Source organism: Sorex fumeus, unplaced genomic scaffold (assembly GCF_029834395.1).
Source record: "Sorex fumeus unplaced genomic scaffold, SorFum_2.1 ptg000013l, whole genome shotgun sequence".
NCBI classification, from domain to species: Eukaryota; Metazoa; Chordata; class Mammalia; order Eulipotyphla; family Soricidae; genus Sorex; species Sorex fumeus.
Genome location: NW_026606070.1, coordinates 2,678,972 through 2,702,515, shown reverse-complemented (window position 1 = coordinate 2,702,515; position 23,544 = coordinate 2,678,972). Strand labels below are relative to the sequence as shown.

General features: G+C 43.7%; 1 protein-coding gene across 1 annotated transcript in view; it reads left to right on the top strand.

Moving 5' to 3' along the window:
- PTPN13 (protein tyrosine phosphatase non-receptor type 13) overlaps positions 1-23,544 on the top strand; it is a 212,000-nt gene that overhangs the window by 29,242 nt on the left and 159,214 nt on the right. The window contains exon 2 of the mRNA XM_056111140.1: positions 15,660-15,779. Coding sequence (XP_055967115.1) covers positions 15,665-15,779 — 115 coding nt within the window. The 5' untranslated portion in view covers positions 15,660-15,664. The remainder of the gene's footprint in view (positions 1-15,659; positions 15,780-23,544) is intronic.

Here is a 23,544-nt window from a genome sequence, read left to right as displayed (position 1 = left end):
GTTACATTGAAAAAGCTTCCCACTGGCTATTTTTATTCTTATAAATCACTTCAATCAATTTTTTAGATTCTAGTCATAAGTAAAGTTATTAGCTGAAAGAACCAAAATTTGGTAATGGTACGTATAATTTGTGTATGTGTGTATGTATATATGTATGTATAATTTTCGAGCTGATATTTATTTTAACTGTCCACATAATGCACACAATCTGTAATTGTGTATTCTTAGATCAACCATTTTTTTTTAAAGTTAGATCTCTTTAACCAAAGCCGAGTTTCAAATAAGGTATTTCAAAATGAAGACCTTTTAAAAGAGAATTAAATTAAGTCTCTTGAGCCCGTTAGTGGCAGAAGCTCCCGGAGAACCAAAAAGTCTAGCAGAGTCAATAGACGACAGAAAACCTCGATCGTTCAGTTTCTAATGAGAGGAAAACACAGAGGGCTGCCAGTAGCAAGAGTTGACATTTATTTCTAAATTCACATTCAGAACAGTAACTGTATCTACTTAAGAATGTCTGCAGATGGGTAAAGCTCCAATAATCCGCGTTGCACTTAAACATTGGCACTTGATTAATGAACACAGTGGGGAGTTAGTGATGTTCTGTGTTCATTGCTCAGGGAGGATGTGATGACTATAGTGTACATCAGCATTGTGTTTCAGACATAAGCTTCACATCTTTTGCCTTCTGTTATTTATATTGCATCTCACAGAAGGTTTGTACCATCACAATGTACATGGAGCAAAAACATGTTTGGGACTGGAGAAATAAGCAGGGGCTAAGGCGCTTGCTGACCCTGATTTAACCTGAGAATCACATATGGCCCCTGAATCCCACCAGGAGTGATCCCTGAACTCAGCGCCAGGAGTAAGCTCTGAGCATCACTGGGTGTGGCCCCAAACAGAAACGGTGACAAAAAACCACTTTTGCCCTTATGCTCATTTTTTAAAAATAAGGATGCTTTATTTTTATTTATTTTTTATTTTTCAATTTTTATTAGTGAAACACCATGAGGTACAGTTGTAGACTTACAATTTTTTGTGCTTGGGTTTCAGTTATACAATGATCAAATACCCATCCCTCCACCAGTGCCCATTTTCTATCACCACGGGTCCCAGTATCCCTCCCACCCTCCCATCCCCCCCATCCCACCCTTCCTCTGTGGCAGGGCATTCCCTTTTGTTCTCTCTCCTTTTGGGTGCTGTGGTTTGCAAAAGAGGCATTGAGTGGCAGTCATGTTTGGTCTACAGTCTACTTTCAGCATGCTTCTCCCACCCTGGGAGGGTCCTCCCAACACCCTTTATTTGGTGCTCCCTTCTCTATCTGTTATGCTCATATTTTTAAAAATTTTTTTTCATTAATAAGTGGATAAAATATTCTCAGCTTTCAGTACACTCCTGGAATCTTCACAGGGTTTTATGCCTGTGCTCCTGCCAGCTGTGGGGCTTGGGGGACACGTGGTGCCAGGAATGGGGGCTGAGCTTCCTGTGTGCAAAGCATGTGCTGCAGCCCTTTGAGAATTCCCTCTGCAGGAGGGGGCAGTCAGCCTTCCCGAGAGACAGCCCAGGAGCCCCCCCCCCCCCCCCCAGATACACATTTCTTGCCCCCCAGGGATAGTGGTTCAGTTTGAGAGTCCAAAGATGCAGTGATAGTTGGGCCTTGAGTGCTGGGGATTATCTGGGCACCTGGGTGGGTGGAGAAGGCTCCAGGGCCACACCCATGCCCAGAGGGCCTCCAGGACATTGGGTTTCCATAACCTGGTTCTAAACTCAGATCTACAGTGAACATAGGTTGGGGCTGAAGTGATAGCACAGCAGGTAGGGCGTTTGCCTTGCACGCAGCCAACCTGGGTTCGATTCCCAGCATCCCATATCGTCCCCTGAGCACAGCCAGGAGTGATTCCTGAGTGCAGAGCCAGGAGGAACCCCTGAGCATTGCCAGGTGTAATCCGAAAAGCACGATCACGACCATCCTGTTATTCGTCGATTGCCTCGAGCAGGCCCCAGTAACGTCTCCTTCGTCCTAGCCCTGAGATTTTTTTAAAAGTGCCAAATTCAAGGCTCTTTCAGAGTTAGGAGAATGAGACCCATCATTGTTACTGGTATTTGGCATATTGGGTACGCCACGGGGAGTTTGCCAGACTCTGCCGTGGGGGCAGGTTATATTCGGTTGGGGCTGAAGTGATAGCACAGCAGGTAGGGCGTTTGCCTTGCATGCGGCCAACCTGGGTTCAATTTCCCAGCACCCCATATGGTCCCCTGAGCACAGCCAGGAGCGATTCCTGAGTGCAGAGCCAGGAGGAACCCCCAAGCATTGCCAGGTCTGACCCGAAAAGCAAACAAACAAGCAAACAAAACCAGTGAACATAGGTATCTGTATTTCATTTTAACTGATGTTTTTGTGTTCTTGGGGGGTAGATTCAAGAATAGAATCATTTGACCATAAGGAAGTTCTAGTCTCACTTTTTTTTTAAATTGAGGTTTTCATGGTTTCCAGTACTTTTGAGTTTCCTGTTTTACAGTTGTGCAGCTATTACACCAGTCTCTTCAATATCCCCTCACCGCTATTCCTGGTCTCTTTCCCCCACCACTCCTCTCTCCTCCTCTCCTCCTGGTTCTGTCATTGATTCTGTCTCAGGGGGTTGGTGCTAGTGATTGTCTAATTCCTTTCTTTGTTTCTTGTATTCTGAATATGAATGAGATCCTCTGGTGAGACCATCTTTTACTTCCAGACCACTTCTCTTAGCTTGACTCTCTCCTATTACTTCCAAATAGCAGCAAATTGAAACATTTAATCTTTTTTGTTACTGTCTATTCTTACTTTTTTAGAAAAAGTCTCCATATGTTTTCCATACTGACTGTGAATCTTTTATTTTTGTGGGGAACTCTTTATGTCAGGCTGGAGCGATAGCACAGCAGTAGGGCGTTTGCCTTGCGCTTGGCTGAGCCAGATTCGATTCCTCCGCCCCTCTCAGAGAGCCCGACAAGCTACCGAGAGAGTATCTTGCCCGCACGGCAAAGCCTGGTAAGCTCCCCGTGATGTACTTGATATACCAAACACAGTAATAATTGTCACAATGGAAACGTTACTGGGCTTGCTCGAGCAAATGGATGAACAACGGGAGGACAGTGCTACAGTGCTTTATGTCATGATTTTTTGGGTATTTTTTTCTGTTTTTGTAATTATGTCTAAATGTATATTTTGTTAACCTTCTTAACTAATAACTCTGTTGGCCTTCTTTGTCTTTTTAATATTTCTGTTTCTTGAGTGTTCTAATGGTTATTATTTACTTTCCATTATTGATGTGGTTCTACTTTCTTTCAGTTTCTTTTAGGTGTAAACTTAAACCTCTTTTTTAAAAGGAACTCACTTTATTTATTTACTGAATTTTTGTTTGTGGGCTACACCCAGTGATGCTCTACTCTCAGGAATGACTCCTGGCAGTGCTCCAGGGACCAAATGGGGTTCCGGGAATCAAACATTGGTCAGTTCACATGCAAAGCATATGTCCTGCCACTGTACAATCTCCCTAGCCCTGAACCAAGACCTCCTATCTCTCTATTTATTAATATATTGATTTGGGGGCCACACCCAGCAGTGCCAGGACTTACTCCCGGCTTTGTGTTCCGTGATCACTCCTGGAGGTGTTGAGGACATGGCATGGGGTGCCAGGGAGAGACAAATGCCTCACATACGGTACTGCCCAGTGCTCTTAACTAGTTCTTTTTTGAGTTCGTTACCTCTGTAGCTTTTAGTTCCCTATCTGGTTTTCACTTCATCATCTACCTCCTCCGATAGTGTGGAAACTCCTTTGAGTCGGCTGTTTTTGCCAGTTTCTAAACTGTGGCATCTTAAGTGACCACAACAGTCTCTGCGTTCTATTTGGTACTCAATAAGTATCGATTGGTTGAATAAACAAAAACCTAACACCTTCCTATGCCTAGCACATAATGGGGTTTAAGTAGGTATTTAAACAAAGTGTAAAATATTTGATGAATCTGATTCTCGCCATATATATATCCCTCCTTCCCTCTGTTCCTCTGTTCCTCTCTTTCCTTCCTTCCTTCCTTCCTTCCTTCCTTCCTTCCTTCCTTCCTTCCTTTCCTTCCTTCCTTCCTTCCTTCCTTCCTTCCTTCCTTCCTTCCTTCCTTCCTTCCTTCCTTCCTTCGCATAGGCAGTGATATTCAGGAATTACTCCTGGCGGTGCCTGGGGGAACATACGGATGCCAGGAACAGAATCTGGGTTGGCAGCGTTCAAGGCAAGTGCCCTACCTGCTGTACTATAGCTCTGACCCATATTATTATATTGTTTAAATCCAAGTTAGACCCCCATGGTCCACTTCTTTCTTAGTTCCTGTTTTAACTTCCAGTTCTTGCTTTTCACTTATATCTACCTACTATGCCTTTGGCTTCCCTGTTCATTTGGGAAGGGTATGAGAGAGGATGAGGAAATGCACCCAGTGGCTCAGTGCTTGGGGAACTATGTGATTCTGAGGCTTGGAGCTGCAACATGCAAAGTGCACTCATGCAGGGGAATCTTTGAGCCATCTTCCCAGCCCGGACTTCTCTCTGCTGATTCATTGTTGATAAATAAAGCCAACACAATGCTGAGCATCTGACTCTGGCTTGGTTTTTTTTTTTAAAAAGTTTTTGGTTTTGGGGGCCACATCCAGCGATGCTCAGGTCTTAGTCCTCGACCACGGGCAAGGCAAGCACCCTACTCACTGTACCTTTGTTCTGGTTCCTGACTTCTGTTTTTTTTTTTATCTTTTTTTTTTTTTAATTTTTATTAGTGAGACACCATGAGGTACAGTTGTAGACTTACAAATTTTTGTGCTTGGGTTTCGATTATACAATGATCAAGTACCCATCCCTCCACCAGTGCCCATTTCCCACCACGGATCCCAGTATCCCTCCCACCCCCCATCCCCCCATCCCACCTTGCGTCTGCAGCAGGGCATTCCCCTTTGTTCTCTCTCTCCTTTTGGGTGTTGTGGTTTGCAAAAGAGCATTGAGTGGCAATCATGTTCTGGTTTTAGGGGCAGTAGAGAAGAAAACCAAGGGGCCAGTATTCTCAGTATGAGAAGATAGAAGATCCTACCTATTTTTACTGCAACCCTGGCAGTCCCTTTGATTTTGTTTATTTTTCTGCTCTTGTGTTTGGAAAATGTACTATTTAAAATGCCTCCTTATTCATTAAAGAGTCTCCAGTTGCTAGAAATCAAGGATGAGCATCCTTAGAAAGTATTCAAATAGATGATTCACAAGTGGTACAGAAAGTCAGATATTGACTGCCCCTCTTTTAGATTACTTAATATCTAGTGACCACATAACATTGAAATTAGGAGTTTAAGGTTTTTTCAGCGATAAACGGGAAGGGTGTAAGAAGAGAGGTTAGCAGTCAGTAAAAGCCAGATTGTGAAAAGTGTTTCTATGTTTTGCTAAGTAGTTTAAAATTTCTATTTAGACATGAAGGAGGGCTGTGAGCCAGGCAGGAGGGGCAAAAAAAAAAAAAACTATTGGGGATTTTTGATTTATTTGTTTTGATCCAAAGGAACAATTTCTATCTAGGGGGCTGGAGCGATAGCACAGCAGGTAGGCATTTGCCTTGCCCGTGGCTGACCCGGATTCAATTCCCAGCATTCCATATGGTCCCCCAAGCACTGCCAGGAGTAATTCCTGAGTGCAGAGCCAGGAGTAATCCCTGTGCATTGCCGGGTGTGACGCAAAAAGGGGAAAAAAAAAAACAGTTTCTATCTAGGCAAAGATGTATAGTCTACAGGTAAAATTGAATATCCAGAATTTGGAGCTAAGTTGTGACAAGGCTGGAAATAAACTTAGGAAAATCTGACCTAAGGTGATTCACGATCACGATCACGACCATCCTGTTGTTCGTTGATTGCCTCGAGCAGGCCCCATTAACGTCTCCTTCGTCCTAGCCCTGAGATTTTTTAAAAAGTGCCATATTCAAGGCTCTGTCAGGGTTAGGAGAATGAGACCCATCATTGTTACTGGCATTTGGCATATTGGGTACGCCACGGGGAGTTTGCCAGACTCTGCCGTGTGGGCAGGTTACATTCGGTAGCTTGCCAGTTTGTCCAAAGTAGGAATGAGATGATAAGATGTCGCTTCCGGGAGCTGGGTTTTATAGTCTCCGAGTCTTGGCCGTTGATGGGATTATAAGGCGCCAGGGGGCCAGTTGGTGGGTGTGACCCCCGCCTACTAGAAGATGGAGGATCTGGGTGGAGGATGCTCAGCCCTGATCCGAGCAGGCTTGGAGATCTCAGCCCCGGGACCCGCATGCCTTTGTTCCTCTGCCTAAGGTGATTAGGTAAAATATTGACAGAAGTTAGATATAAATAGTGCTTGCTTTATGAGAATGAATACAGGTTGTTTAGGTCAAAAACTGATTTTTTAGGACCAGAGCTATAACTCAAAGAACTGAGCTCAGGCCTGGTTCTGCCCCCCAGCACCACATGGTCCCCCGACCCCCAACACACACACTGGAGTAGTGATCCCCGGGAAAGCCAGGGCAAGCCCCTCACCACAGGTGGACGTTTACCAGTCACTGCCGCCCCCCCCCCCCCACCCTGATTTAAAAGCAAAAGCCTGATTTTGACATTGAGTTACACTAGGAAGTGACATAATAAGTAAACTCAGAAGTCTCACAGGTGAATTGCCCATGTGTTTGTTGTTCTAGTCATCCTAATCCCCAATGTAGTATTACATTTGAATACATATCCAAATTGATTTGCCATTGTTATCCAGAATTCTATATCTTCTTATGTACAAAGTGATCCATTACTTTTGCAGGTCATTCTTATCTATGACAGTTGTTCAAGAGTCCTGTGCAAGTTAATTTGCTCGAGCGGGCCCAGTAACGTCTCCATTGGAGACTTTGTTGTTACTGTGTCTGGCATATCGAATACTCTCGGTAGCTTGCCGGGCTCTCCGAGAGGGGCGGAGGAATCGAACTCGGGTCGGCCATGTTGGCCGCGTGTAAGGCGAACGCCCTACCCGCTGTGCTATCGCTCCAGCCCGTGCAAGTTAATTAAAATAGAAATTTGTAGCTATGAAAGCCACACCTTGAGAAATAGATCTTTAGAGAAGTTAACTTTGATTATCATAAAATGAGGGAGTGACCCAAGCCACATGGTTGGAGATTGAACTTTATTAGTTCTTTTAAGTTATGTCATTACTGAAGTTGTAAGTAATATTCTATCTTGTGTAGTTGTTTGTTACAGGTCTATTAAATGATATTATAGAAAAGTGGATAGTGAATAGTAGTACTCAGTATGAATCACTTGGATCACTGCTTAGTGTTTTAGATTTAAGTTTTAAATTTACTGAATCTGTTGCTAGATATGAAAATGAGGAATTTAAATATGAACATACTGAATAAAACATTTCAGAGTGGAAATTGTTCATATAATAATCGTTTAAAAACTGGGGACCACACACAGTGGCACTCAGAGTTGCTGCTGGCCTGTGTTGAGGGTTTGTGTCGGGTGAGCCCAGGCTTCCCACATGCAGTGCAGACATGCCGACCGTTGAATTATCTCTCGGGCCCCAGAATAGTTCTTTTTTATGTGGAAAGTATATGAGCAGAATTTTAATGTAGCCCAATAGTAGTTGAACTGACTATTGCAGTTACTGAGATAGGCCTAGATTTTTAGGCTTCATCTGGGGCCTGTAAAGTTATTTGAGCTTATTCTTTTCCTTTATTTTCTCAAGAATCGAAGTTGATTTTGTTCCCCACTAATAAAGAATGCACTATTTAATTTTCCCACAATATAAATTCGCCCTCAAAACTAGAGGAAAAACAGGCATCTTTCACCCTTCCTGTTCCCCTTCTTGTATTTCCTTACTAGGAGTTTACCTTTTCTTTCTTCTTTGACACAACTGCAAAGACAGTGCCTGAGTACGAGAGTCCCAAGTGGTAGAAAAATCAGAAAAAGCAGCTTCCTTTGACAGGGAACTTCTTTGGGGGCTCGGATGTGTCTCAGCGGAGGAGCACTGGCCTTGCGTGGGAGCCTGGCCTTGATTCCGTGCTGCCCCGAAAAGTACTAAATTCAAGTATAAGGAACTTGGCTCACTGCAGTGATGTTCCTATGCTGTCACTTCACTCGGCCTCCCCTTCGCTGTCATTCTCCTGGCTCTGTGCTGGCACGTTGCTGGGGTGGGTGGCAGGGCAGGTTTGGGCCACTCCTGTTAGTGCTGGGGCTGTCCCTAGCTCTGGGCTTGGGGGAATCTTCTCTGAGGCTGAGATGAGGCCCGGGATAGTGGTACATTCTAGCTGTCCTCCCCAGATCCATCAGGTTGCAGTATCCTCACACTTAGCCAGAAGGCTCTCCAAGGGACAGATTTCTTGAGTTGTGGTGGTTGCTTGTATGTTACCAGTCCCGATCCTGGTGGTTCGTACACCGTTAGGCTGCCGTGCATGCTGGGAGCGATTACTTGCAGTGTTGGGTCACAAGCAGCAGAGCTGTCTGGGTCACACGTGGTGTGGGTGGGTGGGGGGCTCTGGGGATTGGCCTTTCAGCCTCACCCCTGCCTTCTGCTTATCCTCTAAGCCGCTGAGCTGCCTGCCGGGCTCCCACCCTTTTGTCTTACTCTGCGTGAGCTGTGAGCTTAGAGAGGTTCACCCACACTCGGTCCGCTCCAGAATGGAGTGAGCGGGACCCCAGGGTGCCTTAGAGCTCAGGCATTGCAGCCGGGCCTCCGGCTCAGTCCCCAACGCTGCCACGTCCGCTGGGCGTGATCCTGGCAGCCCTGCTGTGTGTGTGCCCGGCACTGCACACCACAGCCACACGTGAGCGGACACTGCAGTCCACCCAGAATTACTGCATCTGAAAGGTACATGTGTGCGCAGTCAAACTGGCAGACCCTGACCCGCAGGACATGTGACCCTTGCAGGACAGCCATTGGCAAGCACTGTGGCCGAACACCACAGCCTGACCTTGCCACCCGCCACCCCTACCTGTCATGAACACCATGCCAGCCGTGTGTGACCAGCCGTCCCCAGACAACCACGAGAAGGAAAAATAGAACATGAAGCTGTAGTGTGTAGGATCTTGAGGTCTTGAAAGACCATATGGAATTTATTCAGCATGTAAATCTCTCATGAGATCCTTTTTTTTTTTAAATGGCCTGATAGCACTATCCAGAATACCGCGGAGTTCAAGTGTAACAGGACTTGAATTGCTACAAAAGTACATAGACTAATTGTGTTAGCTTTTTTATTGCTGTGTAACAAATTGCCACAGTTCAGAGGAATTCGCAGTTCATTGCAGTAAGATGAATTGATTGCCTTACAGTTCCTGTGGGCCCTGAGATCCGATAGAAGTGGACTGAGACAGCTTCTGAGGGTTGCAGCAGGCTAAAATCAAGTCGTTTGTCAGGTCTAACTTATCAGTCTGATGCTCAGGGTATTGGTGGCACCCAGTTCTCTGCAGTTGTGATTCTTCAGTTCTCTTCTCCACTGGGATCTTTTTCCAGGACAGTGTTACTTTTTAGGTCCTTCTCTGAAGTCAGAACAGTGTGGACACTTGACTTATCAAGGCCAGTAGGGGAAATATTCCTATCTTTGAATCTCTAGTCTGTTCTAACAGAATCTTCTCTAAAACATGACCTAACCATGTCTGTGATCATTCTTTGATAATTGTCAGATCCCGTCTGTTGTCAAGGACTTATCAATCCTATACAGTCACGGGTCGCACAGGACAGGCCCACGAGGGCAGCATTCGGGGACGTCGTCTCCCCGGTCTGCCTCTAGTCTGCCTTTCAGGCTGTCATGCACGAAGTAAGACCATCCAGAGCCCCCTTGGTTTCTATACCATTAAAGTGTCAGCTCAGAGTACAAAAATCACCTGTAATGGTTTAAATTTGAGTATAGAGGGGCTTTCTGTGTGCCACCTGTGAACCTCTAAAACTAGAAGCTGACCTGGCATTCAGAGCAGAAAACGATGGCATGTCATTTGTTTTTGTCATTCTGACTGGGGGGGGGGGGGGGGGGCGGGCAAGAGAGGGAAGAATGGAAAATGGAAAAAGTGAGTCACTGATCATAACCGTTCTGAAACCCAGTTGATCCTCTCTCTGCCTGAAGTCTTGTAGCAGCAGCAGTGATAATTGTCATGACTATTTCCAAGCTTGGAACCCGTCCTGCATGGCTAGCAGCTCTTCAGCCTTAAGTTAGGATTCTGTTTCTGCGGCATTTTTTTTTTCTTTTTTCTTCTTTTACAGTGAAGGTAACGATGTTTGCAGCTGGGTAGTTTTATGCCTTTTTCCTGTCGGTGGAATTTCAGGGAAAAAAAAATTACCCAAAATTTGTTTCTTTTAGTGTCTCCCTTTGGAGCCATCTCAAAATTGAGTATTTTAGGGAAGGACAGCAAGTACAGTAAAGCGGGTGGGTGGGGAGGAGGGAACTATTAGAAAGACAATTCTCCAAGCCAAAATTCTTCTGTTTTGTTTCCTGTTGCTGCCTTCCACTGGGTGAGAAGAAATACTGTATGAAATTAAGGATTTCTGCTTCTCTTTTTCCTTTTCTTCTAAGTTTGCGTAATAGAGAAATGGAAGAATTCTAGGTCTTTACAGTTTCATGAAGCTGTCTTTTGAAAGCCAGGGATAGGCTTATATGATTTCTTTTTAGATAACTAGTTGTCGTGAGCCAGAGGCCCAGAAAAGCAATTCGGACTTGTTTGGTTGCGTTTTCTTTTCTCTGACTGGGAAGGGATCATGGAAAAGTTGACAGATAAGAAGCATTGCTCCAACTGCTACAAAATATTTAGACTTATGCTGCTTTCTACCTGGAGGCAAATCCAATTAAAATTTCAGTGAGTTTGCTTTATCTCCTCAAAATTGCAATTCTTAGCCATTCATAATTATATTAGGCAATAAGATTTGTCTGCTATCTTATCCGTACCTCCTCCTTATGGAAATGAATATTAACATATTTATTGTATTAGGGAGAGCAGCTTTTAGTCTTCTAGAACTCTAATAATACTCTTAATGCTTCTTATTTGTATTCCTCTGTCTTGGTATTGACCACTCTGGCCCAACAGTTAAGAGATAAGTATAGGGGTTGGAGAGATAGTACAGTGGGTAAGGAACTTGACCTGTAAGCAGTCAGCCAGGGTTCAATGCTTGGTACCACATATGGTCTCCTGAGTCCCACCAGAGAGAGAGAGAGAGAGAGAGACAGAGACAGAGAGACAGAGACAGAGACAGAGAGACAGAGAAGAAAAGTGCCTGTCATAGGGGAAGGGAAACTGGGAACATTGATGGGTGGAAATGTACGCTGTGAAGGGATGGGTGTTGGAACATTATATGACATTGTATGACTGAAACCCAATATGAACAACTTTGTAACTGTGTGTCTCACTGTGATTCAATTAAAATAAATAAATAAATAAATATATAAATAAATAAAAAGGTAAAGGTAAAGGTAAAGGCCCTTCCGTTGATTGTCGATTTGCTCGAGTGGGCCCAGTAACGTCTCCATTGGAGACTTTGTTGTTACTGTGTTTGGCATATCGAATACTCTCGGTAGCTTGCCGGGCTCTCCGAAATAAATAAATAATTTTACTTAAAGTTTAAAAAAAAAGAGAGTAAGCCCTGAGTACTGCCGGGTGTGGCACAAAAATTAAAAAAATAAACACCAGTATATTCAAATTTAAAACTTAATGATTTGCTTTACAATGGAACATCTAGAGGTGTAGTCATAAATTATTTTGTCTATCACTATACTTTATAATTCATTCATCCATTCATTCATTTCTCTAGGGGAAGTTCTTTCCTTGCCTCTATATAAAAGTCATGCCATAAATCACTCCATGCCCTTTGATACTTACAGGGACTTACGTGGAAAACAGCCAATTTCATTATTCAACATAGCAGCCCTTTTCCAGTATTATTTCAATTGAAACCAGTCTGTCACTTTACCCAAACGATTTTCACAAACATTATAAATAGCTAAGATACCACATCTTAAAGCTTTTTAATTAAAAAAAAAGGCATGAACTTCCTTTTGTTAAAGTTTTGAAACTTATTTCATAAGTTTAAGTCCTCTCATATATTAATCAGCATTGCCGTTTTCTCATTCAAAATGAAAAGCAGCAGCCAGCCCCCTCCTTTCCCGGGGTGACCTGGGGTGCGGCTGTGCTGTGGCTGTTTGGCGTCTGTCTCTTTTTGTTGCTGTGCCCTCATCCACTCATCTGCTTTCAAGTTGCTGTATCTGACCCCGTGAGGCTTGAAACTAGGGACAGGAAGAAAGATCAAGAGGCAAACAAGTTTTTACCTGACTCCTGTTGTAAAATGACTTCACTCTTTGTAAGTTTGATTTGTGCTTGAGGCTGACCCTTTGTCTTGGATGTACTTTTCTCCTGTTCGACAGAGTCCTTCACTGAAATAATTATTCGCGCATCTTCAAAAGCGTTTCTCTTCTAGGAATTCTTTTTCTTCCATCTCTTCCTAAGCCTCTCCCCTCCCCGACTCTTCCCTGCTCCCTCTTCTTCCAGTTTAAGATCGTCCCCTCAGCCTTCTTTCTTGAAGCTCTCTGGGAATCTCGGGTGGTCCTATAGGTAGAATTTTTTTCAACTTTATTGGCATCAGTTTTACATGCTCTAAAATTCATCCCTTTAAAATGTACTTTTTGGACCATTAGCGGCATGCGGGTAGGATTTCTTTCATCCAGCCCCAAGCAGTGACCTACTTCTGGCCTTTTTTCCTCGCCTCCCCCTTTGAGAGTAACTGGCACCTAAGACAGAAGTTTTCACACCCCAGGTGTCTCGTATACTTGGAGTGATAATCAAAGCCTTTAGATCCCCCAATTCTAACTCCCCGGCAGATCAAGGAGTCTCCACGCAGCCTCTTTCATTGCCTTGAGGGGAAGCAAAGGCACCTTCCCACACAGAATCAGCACCAGCCTCTGAAGCAATTTTCTCTCCGCTCCTGATACTCTGGAGGTTAGAGATACCTAACCGGTTCTCACACATATTATTTTGGGAGTTTGCCACTGGATAGCCTTTCTCACAAGTTACATTGGTATCTGATTGCTTGGGTGGTATCTTATTGCCTTTGGTGAAAGTTCCAATTTATTATAGTGTTTTAAGTAGAAGGCAGCGCTTCTATCTCTTAAAAAGGATTGAAACTTCATCCTCTCCTTTAGTGTGCAATCATATAATGAAGTATACACATGAGAAACTGAGTCTGGTGGCGGGAGAGAGGTCTGGGCAAATAGCACACTTTGGGACAAACTAAAGAAGGACGGGTCCCAGCCCAGGGAGACAGTCCAGTGAACAAGGTGTTTGCCTGGCGAGCTGCTAAACCAGGTTTAATCCCAGCACCAAGCAGGGTCCCCTAAGCCTTCCAGGAGTGATCCCTGAGCACAGAGCCAGGAATAAGCCCTGAGCACTGTGGACCACTTACACACACAGAGAAAAACAACAGATAGACAGACAGACAGACAGACAGACACACACACACACACTCACACACACAACTAAGGAAAAGACATGGATTTTTCAACGCACGATTTTTTTTTCATTTCCCCTTTTAATGTTACATATTTAAATAGATACCCTTTAAGGCCCACTCGAAGCAGTAGAGGTTGTAGTAAACATTTGAAAAGAAAAGTGCAAGAAAAAAGTACACCCTATATGTAGGCAGAGTTCCCTTTTTGTCTGAAAGTACCTTAATGATCAATTAAAAGAAAATATTAGCTGTTCATTGGGTGAACAAAGCCAACTTTCATCTAAAAGCATAAAAAGCATGTTTTTGTTGGTTAATTTTAAATTTTAATAGCACTGCACTGTAGTACTGTCCCCCCGTTGTTCATCGATTTGCTCAAGCGAGCCCAGTAATGTCTCCATTGTAAGACTTCTTGTTACTGTGTTTGGCATATCGAATACATCACGGGGAGCTTGCCAGGCTTTGCTGTGTGGGAAGATACCCTCGGTGAATTTTAATAAGGAATATTATTCCAGGATGCGACATCTTATTATTTCTTACTTTGGACAAACTGGCAGGCTACCGAATGTAACCTGCCCACATGGCAGAGTCTAGCAAACTCCCTGTGGTGGACCCAATATGCCAAATACCAGTAACAATGATGGGTCTCATTCTCCTAACCCTGAAAGAGCCTTGAATATGGCACTTTTTAAAAAAGTCTCAGGTCTAGGACGAAGGAGACGTTACTGGGGCCTGCTCGAGGCAGTCGACGAACAACAGGATGGTCGTGATCGTGATCGATTATTCCAGGAAACAATTATTGAGCATTTTTTACTCGAGTCATCCTTTTTTTCCTGAAGCCCACGTGCTTCCGCCGTCCAGAGCTCATGCATCCCACCTGTGCTTCAGATGGTCTGGTTTCTCTCGGAAGCTTGGTCATCCATGGAAAGGGCGCTTTTCGTTTCAAGGAGTGTCAATTTAAGCTACATGGATGAATTTTTGACAAGCTGTATTTTTCCTTTCCAAAATGAAATTATTGAGCTCCCTAGCCAGCCTTAAAATGTTTCAGTATGTGAATCACCTACTCAGTTGGAGACCATTGAAAAACGGACTCCAGAATGTCACCCGACGCTCCTTTCTGAGGTTTTCCTTCCTGAAAGCTTTGGGTTTTTAAAGTTCTCAAGGCTTTTTAGTTACTGTGAAGTTCCAAAGTTATTCATGGTTGGGTTCCAGGCATACAACGTTTCGACAACAACCCCTTCACCGGTGTCCACTTCCCGCCCCCCAAGTCCACTTCCCTGACCCCCCATTTCTTTCCACTCTGCTTTTATGAGAGGCACTTTGAAAAAAAAATGCATTTCCTGCAGTGTGACTTGCATTAACGTCGACAGGGTTCCACAGATAACCTTTACCACCTTATAGCACCACCTTCGGCCCCCACCCTAGACGTTGCCCCCTGCCTGTCCTGTCCCCCACACCCTCAAGTGGCATGTGTCCTTCTGATACCCGTTCTCGTGTTCTTTGTTTCCATTCCTTTGGGTATTCGTTCTTCCACCTTAAAGCTTTCGAGGCCATACTCATTCCTTGTCACTGTCGTCCCCAAATGGCAGCGTCATCATTGCGGTGGTCCCCATGTCATAGATGGGGAACTGAAGTTGACAGGTCAGGTGACTTGCTTAAAGGCAGATGGCGAGTTGCAGCAAACCCAGATGCAGAGTTTGACGGATTTCATGTAAAATGTGCAGTTGTGTGTGTTAGAGATAGAGAAACCAGTCAATAAGTGGAAGAAGGATTTTCTGTCTTCTTCCCAACTTCTGTGGAGCTGAAGTCTTCTCTCTGTTCTTACCTGGGGTAGATAAAATGAACCTGGAACTGGAAGCTGAAAGGCCTTGAGCTCAGTCTGTCCTAGGGCTTCGTCATCCTCACTCCTGTGCCGTTGGTACCATAAGACACTGTCTTGTCCCATTACATGCTCACCACCCAATTCTTCGATTTGTCTGAGATGGATCTTGCTCGGCTAGGGCAAGTGGTTGTTTGAAGGTGTTTTTCCCTCTAATTCCTTTAATATTAGAAGCTCATGTTTGGATTGAAACCATATTTAAAAATTAAGTCACTGGGCCTCCTAGCCTCTCCTCACTGATGTGCTACTTTTGCTATTCTAAGTGCAGTAAAATTACTGATGTATGAGACCATCTGTTGCTGTCTTTGTTTTTAGATAATATGCACGTCTCACTAGCTGAGGCCCTGGAGGTGCGGGGTGGACCACTGCAGGAGGAGGAAATATGGGCTGTTCTGAATCAGAGCGCCGAAAGTCTCCAAGAACTATTCAGGAAAGGTAAGTCTGTTGTATTTTGAGGAGTTGCTGGATACGGAAAGCAGTTAACACAGCAGAGTGAAGAACAAAAAAGAAAGAATTTATCTCGTCTTATCTTAGCTCAAAAAGTTCCGGTCTTACTTTCATTTGTACACCTTTTGTGTGCCTAAGACTATGACAGGCATGAGACATAGACTAGCAATCAAATAGGAGATGCTCCCCATCTGTTTGGCGCTTGCCTTTGGTGTAGAAAATAGATATTATTAAAATATTTATAGCTGTGGAGGTGGCGGCTCCGCAGTCGAGCATTTTACTTTGCATGCATAAGGTTCTGGGTCTGGTTCCTGGCACTGCCAACATAGCAAATTTATGTAAGCAACTGTGAGCATTGCCACTGTGATGAGGCTCTGAAGGACAGGATTCAGTGACTCGGAAGTCTGTGGGGTGGGAACGTGGAAGGAGACGGTTTTTCCTGTACAGGAATCCTGACCGGAGACCTGAAATACAGGTGGAAGCTAACCAAGGGAGAGCAGGAGAGGGGCACGCGCAGCCCTGTTCGTCTCACCGGGTGTTCCAGAAGGAGCGACTGGCTTGTGCTGGCCGGGGGCAGAGCTTCTTCTGATCTCAGTCACTGCGGTGGCATTTTGGAGCTGAAAAAGTTCCTCACTCTTTCATTGTTTCTCCCAGGACACTCGTACACACCCTTTGACCAATCACCTTTTTCGAAAAGTAGTAAACCAAGAAGCCACACTCGTCTCCGGGAAGAATCGGTATTCAGAACTAATTCAAACGAAATGATCAGGCATAATGAACCTGGCAGAATTACAGGAGGCTCTGATGGTAGTTACAGCTTGCAGCGTGTGGCGTCCTAGAAACCATTATCCGCATCACCCGGGAACACGGTAGCGATGCTGAGACTTCAGCTCCCACTTGACATACTGAAGAACAGAACTGCTGGTGCAGCCCAGCAATGTGTGTTCTAATAAATCCTTAAGGATATCGTAATGCATGTGAAAAGTTCAAGAACCATTGTAAGAATGAACTACTAAGTCATAGGGGCCTCATAATAGATGTGGAGGTGACTATTGATTGATTACAGGGAAAATTCTAAGCCTGGGGAAGCAGATTTGGGGGACAGGTGCTCAATGTCGTTGTTCTGTTGTTGTTTCCTAATCCAAGGGCAGAAATGTAAACAGAGTGTAAGACCCCGTGTTTGAAGATCTTTGATTGGAATTAAGTTCCACCTAAATAAAATAAAATTCTTCAATTTTATTCTCTAATGCTTGGGTCTAAATATTTTATGTAGATTCTATTGTATTGTTTTGTTCGTGTGTCTCTAAATTTCCAGAAAATTCTGATGTACGAGAGTTTCAGTGTCCAGCAAGATGGCAGTGATGTTTTTGAAGGGAGGATGTGTGTGTTGGTGGCATTACTCAGATAGTTAACGGGAGTCAATTAATATGTAATAAACATTTCTTACATGAGAGGTATTGTATCGAAGGTATCATAGTTGCCCGGAGGGAGCCGTTCAGATCAGACAGATGCGTGTGAAAAGTTGAGCACTTCCAAACGGTGTGCCAAGAGTGTGAGCCAGTGACTAGTAGTGAGGGCAGAGATATCTCTCTCATTCTCCCGACAGTAGAATCACTACCCTGGACGTGACTCAGAGAATATAAAGCTGCTTGTACTCCGTGAGCATCGCCAAGGGTTTTTCTTCTTTCAAATTTCGTAACGTTAATAGAGATTCAGTGTCTGCATGGCATGTACTTGTCATTGACATGCAATCATTGCGTAACATATTGGCACATTGCTATAAAGGGATTTACTGGAGGTTCTGTAAAATTAATTGTGGGGCAGCTATGTCTTAAACATCGTCCCATGGGTTATCATAAGGTCTTTAGCCTGATTTACAGAGTAATGTCAGTAATATAGGAAATTTAAGTTTAGCCTTGCTTGTTTGTGTTAGCTGTTCCAAGGGTCGAACCCTGGACCTCACACCTGCATGCAACTATTCTACTGCTGGACTCGTTCGGCTTTTCTTTTATAGTCTGTGGATTAGCAATTAAGATTACCAACTGGAAATGTAAAATAAAAGTTTTGTGGGAGGAGAAGAGTTAAATACAATGACTTCCAAGAAGGGTTTTCTTTTCTTTTTTTTTTTCAAACTTAAGTTGTTGGAGCGATAGCACAGCGGGTAGGGCGTTTGCCTGGCACAAGGCCGACCTGAGTTTGATTCCTCCGTCCCTCATAGAGGGCCCGGCAAGCTACCGAGAGTATCCTGCCTACACAACAGAGCCTGGCAAGCTCCCTGTGGCGTATTTGATATGCCAAAAACAGTAACAACAAGTAGCACAATGGAGACGTTACTGGTGCCAGCTTGAGCAAATCAATGAACAACAGTAGGACAGTGCTACAGTGCTACTTAAGTTGTTTTTTCCTCTGGTTTTGTTTCTATACCTATTATACAAACTTTTTCTTTGGTTCTGATAATTACTTTCCCCATATCTTTCATTCTATCTCATTCCTGTATCTTTTTCAGTATATTATAGCAAGCATGGTCTTGGCTGTCTTAGGAATCAGAGGCTGGAAATATGCATTTCCTCTTGGTCATTATTTAACTAAGGTCCAAATAATTTTTTAAAAATTTTTTGCTTCTCACCAATTTAAGACTTTCAGTATTTTTAAAAACACAGTTTTATGGAGATTACTTTCTATAAAAACACATAACTTTCAAACTGGTAAATGATGGAGTGAGAATAACTATTCCTGAGGTTAGGTTTAAGATTAGGGTTATGTTTATGGCTAACGTAAGGGTTTAGTTTTTTGCTGTTGATTTGATTTTTCAGAAGTTTCTGAGATTTGTTGTGGTTTTCCATATGGTTTATTTTGTATATATTCTGGGGAAATGTGAAAAGAATGTGTATTTTCTGTTTCTACTCCGTGACTAAACATTGTTTAGGTTTGAGGTTTAAAATGGTGGGTAAAAAGTAAAGTAAAAGTAAAGGCCCTCCCATTGATCTTCGATTTGCTCGAGCGGGCCCAGTAACATCTCCATTGGAGACTTTGTTGTTACTGTGTCTGGCATATCGAATACGTCATGGGGAGCTTGCCAGGCTCTGCCTTGCGGGCGAGATACTCTCGGTAGCTTGCCGGGCTCTCCGAGAGCGGCGGAGGAATCGAACTCGGGTCGGTCATGTGGGCTGCGTGCAAGGCAAATGTCCTACCACTGTGCTATCGCTCCAGCCCAGCACAGCTTCTCGGCCTTTTAGCTAAGATCAAGTGTAGTGTGTAAAATGGTGGGTATATAGTTTAAAATGTTCCACAGAGATCTGACACCACTGCGCTGGAGGTGCTAGAGTGGCATTGGGTTCTTGGAACATTAGTATCAAAATTACATTTTAAACTGAAGTACCAAAGTTGGGAAGGGAATGTTAGTATGCTTAAATGGTTCTGCATACCGAAAGAAATTGTAAAATAAAACTAAAGATATAAAATGTCTCACATAGGAACTGTAGGGCCATACTGCTGCACTTGGAAACTCAAAAAATGTAAGGAAGAAATAAAAGCAATTGGTTATCAAACACTGGAAGAAAATAGAAAAGGGAGATATTTCCCTACTCTTTCAGAATCTGACATTACTATGATATCAGAATTTAAAGTATTTACTCTCATCTTTATTGAGAGAATGAAAGGAAGAGTAAAACTCTAGGAGGCATATTTGCAAACTATGTAACTAATTAAAAAAAACTTTTATCCAGAATATATAAAGACTTTTCAAAACTCAGTAGGAAGAAACCAACAAGTGACCTCCAAAAATGGGCAAAGTTTTGAAGATCATACCGAAGAAGATGCATAGTTGAAAGATTTCATATAAGAACATGAAATTATTAGTCATCAGAGGCATACCAAGGTTTCAACATCATTAGTCATGAGGAAAATGCAGATTAAAATTAATAAGTGATACTACTACTCATCTATTACGGTACTTCTCAGCTGGGATCCATTCCGTGGGTGCCCAGAATATTCCAGGGGGTCAGGGTGATAGTCATATAAAGTATGTGTGCGTGTGAGGACGTTGCAGTATGAGACTAGGGGCTACGGGTAGGATGGGCACCACAGGAAGGAAGCAGCCTGGAAGGAGGGCCCCAGGCAAAAGCATGCTTGCAAACCCCTGGGCTCAGGGCTTGGGGCCACCAGAGCTTTTAAGCTACAGTTGCTAGTAGGTGAAAGTGGGAATCTCAAATGATAGTTCAATGTCTTGGAAACTTCAACCGTCTCCATGTTCCTTTTTTTGAGTGGGTGGGTGGATTGGGGCAAGGGGTCCACACGCTACAGTGCCTAGGAACTGCTCCTGTCACTGCCCAGTCACTCCCGGTTGTGCTGAGGGCACGGAAAACCTTGCCAGAGACTGAACTGGGGTTAGCCACATGCAGATACGCTCCTTAAGCCTGGACTATCTCTGGCCTTAAGAAGATTAGTATAGTGGATCGGAGCGATACCACAGCGGGTAGAATGTTTGCCTTGCACACAGCTGACCCGGGTTCGGTTCCCAGCATCCCATATGATCCCCGAGCACCACCAAGAGTAATTCCTGAGTGCAGAGCCAGGAGTAACCGCTGAGCATCACTGGGCGTGACCCAAAAAGCAAAAAAATAAGAAAAACATTTAATTAAAAAGAAGTTTAATATAGAACTGTCATAGTCACTTTTCTTATGCCCCCTCCATCCCCACAATGAAAACAGTGTCTATACAAAAAGTTGCATATGGATGTTCCCAATAACTTACGTTGTGATAACCAAATACTGGAAGCAGAATTCCTGTTTAACAACAGGTGGATCACAAAAGAACTTACGTTGTTCCACGTAATGAAAACATACACTGTAATAAAGGTGAATGAACTATTGATTCTTACAACAACAAATTGTTTTCAGAATCATTATGCTGAGTCAAGTCAGCCAAGAGGTAAAGCTGTGTGATTCTAATCTAAAAGTATAAAAAAAATGCATTCTAATGCGTATGATGAAGCAGATCGCTGGTTGCTTGGCAAAAGGGGGCAAGAACGAGAAGCAGGCGCAGGGATTACAAGTGTGTGATGAATGGGGGAAGTGGATGTTTATGATCCGGATTGTGGACATAATTTCACAGATACAGTCATATGGCAGAACTGCAAACTAGTTTTCTTTCAGTGTGGACATTAATTTTACGTCCATTGTGACTTCAAGCTACCTAAGAGAACAGATCTTTAAAAAATCGTTTAGATTTTACATTTTGATTTCAGTTTAGATTTTTAATGATTAAAGTTCGCGGGCTGGAGAGATAGCACAGCAGGTAGGGCATTTGCCTTGCACGCGGCCGACCCGGGTTTGATTCCCAGCATCCCATATGGTGCCAGGAGTAACTCCTGAGTGCAGAGCCTGGAGTAACCCCTGTGCATCGCCGGGTGTGACCCAAAAAGCAAAAAAAAAAAAAAAAAAAAAGATTGAAGTTCTGCTTTGGGAGAGAAATGTTGAACCAGAGATTCATTTTCCTCCTTCTTAATCAAACAGAAGAAGCAATTCTCCAGTTTCAAAGAAGTAATTTACTCTAAGGTCAGAGAAGAAGCAGAGTGGATGGTATACATGCAGAGTGCACTTTGCTGGGGGCGTGCTAGGTTCAATTCCCGGCACCCCCACAAGTGAGTTCCGAGCACAGGGCTGGGAGTAGGCTCCAAGCACTGCAGGGCGGCTATCCAGAACCGTTATTCCAGGCATAGAATCCTAAACAATATATAAGTTAGTATATAAATTAGCAGGTAGCACTGTTGCACCGTCCTCCCGTTGTTCATCGATTTGCTCGAGCGGGCCCAGTAACGTCTCCATTGTGAGACTTGTTGTTACTGTGTTTGGCATATCGAATACGTCACGGGGAGCTTGCCAGGCCCTGCCGTGCGGGCGAGATACTCTCGGTAGCTTGCCAGGGCAAACACTCTACCCGCTGGGCTATCGCTCCAGCCCTAAATTAGCATATTCAAGGGAAATAGAAGGAAAAATTTAAGTACCATATGTTAAAAATTGAATTTTGATCTATCTCTCTCTATATTATATATATAGATTTATATATAATATATATAAAAACATATATGTATATATATATTTTGCTTTTTAGGTCACACCCAGCGATGCTCAGGGGTTACTCCTGGCTCTGCAGTCAGGAATCACTTTTGGTGGTGCTCAAGGGACCATATGGAATGCTGGGAATCGAACCCGAGTCGGCCACGTGCAAGGCAAATGCCCTACCCGCCGTGCTATTGCTCCAACCCATGATCTCAAAATATTTTTAAAATTTGAAGTTCTCTCAGTATCTCAGAGTATAACTATATTTGGAGATAGGGTCTCCTGTGGAAAGATATAAAGAAGTTAAAATGAGGTTCCTTGCACGGGCGAGCCCTGTTCAATACCCCTCTCTCGTGACTTTATGTACAAGTGAAAATCAGAAGGAGGACGCTCCGTCAAGACCCAGGCCCAGCAAGGGCCGGCAGCTCCGAGCTGGAATCGTCGGAGTGTCCGGAGGGCACTGACCTTGGCAGGCTGACCCTGCTTTCACCCCCAGCCCCGCACCAGAGCTGATCCCTGAGCACAGGGCTAGGAGCAAGCCCGGGAGCACCACTTCATGTGGCCCAAACCAAACGAACACGGAAACCTAACAACACAGCCTCACCCTTTCTGACACTTTGTCCTTGAACTTCAATGATTGTGAGGTAATTAATTTCTGTTGTTGAAGCCATCAGTCTGTTATTTGTAATCATAGACCTAGAAAATCATTACAGCCAGAATTTTTTTTTTAAAAAAAAAAGCAAATAAGATGTCTGGAAATATAAAATACATGATGGCTGGAGCAAAAAAAAAAAAAAAAAGGAAACAGAAGAAAAACTTCTAGGAGCTGGAGTGATAGCACAGCAGGTAGGGCGTTTGCCTTGCATGTGGCCAACCGGGGTTCGATTCCCAGCATCTCATAGGGTCTCCCGAGCACCGCCAGGAGTCATTCCTGAGTGCCTGAGCCAGGAGTAACCCCAGTGCGTGGCCGGGTGTGACCCCCGTCCCCCCAAAAAAGTAGAAATAAAATACACAGTGTGTAGATTTATAAGCTCAGTGCAGGTCTTCAAGGATCTGGATTCTAGAAATTTAAGTCACAGTCAAATTAAAATATTTTCACACCCGGATGCACGGGGGTCAAAACTTCAGAACCCAAATAGATAAGGAGAAGATTGTTAAAGTTCGAGTGATAACAGACCGATTTTTGTTTGTTTTGGGATTTTGTGCGTGTGTGTTTATTTTTGTTTTCTTGCTCTTTGGGCCGCAGCTGCCTGATTGTGACTCTCTGCTTTGCTTCTGGGGCTGCAGGCCCTCTGCGTGGAAGGCCAGCTCTCTCCGAACCCAAGAATGAGTTTCCTTTTTTCCTTTTCTTTTTCTTGATTTTGAATCACACTCAACTATGCTGTGGGCTTTTTTCCTGGCACTGCGCTGCAGGATCACTCTGAGCAGATGGACCGCTGGGGAAGGACCCTGGGGTGGCAGGGCGAGTTTTGCTTGACTGTCTCTCTGGCCTGAAAATGGATTTCTGAATGGCAACAGTAGAATCAAAAGAGTTTTTAAAAATATATCCTAAAACTGCTATGAGAATATTTCATAGTTTTAAAAAAACAGAATGCAATTTAACCCAGAACAATACTAGTAAACATCTAATATATATATCTGCTATGTAATTTAAAATCATCTAGGACCCAAATTTTAGAAAGAAACAGGCTGTG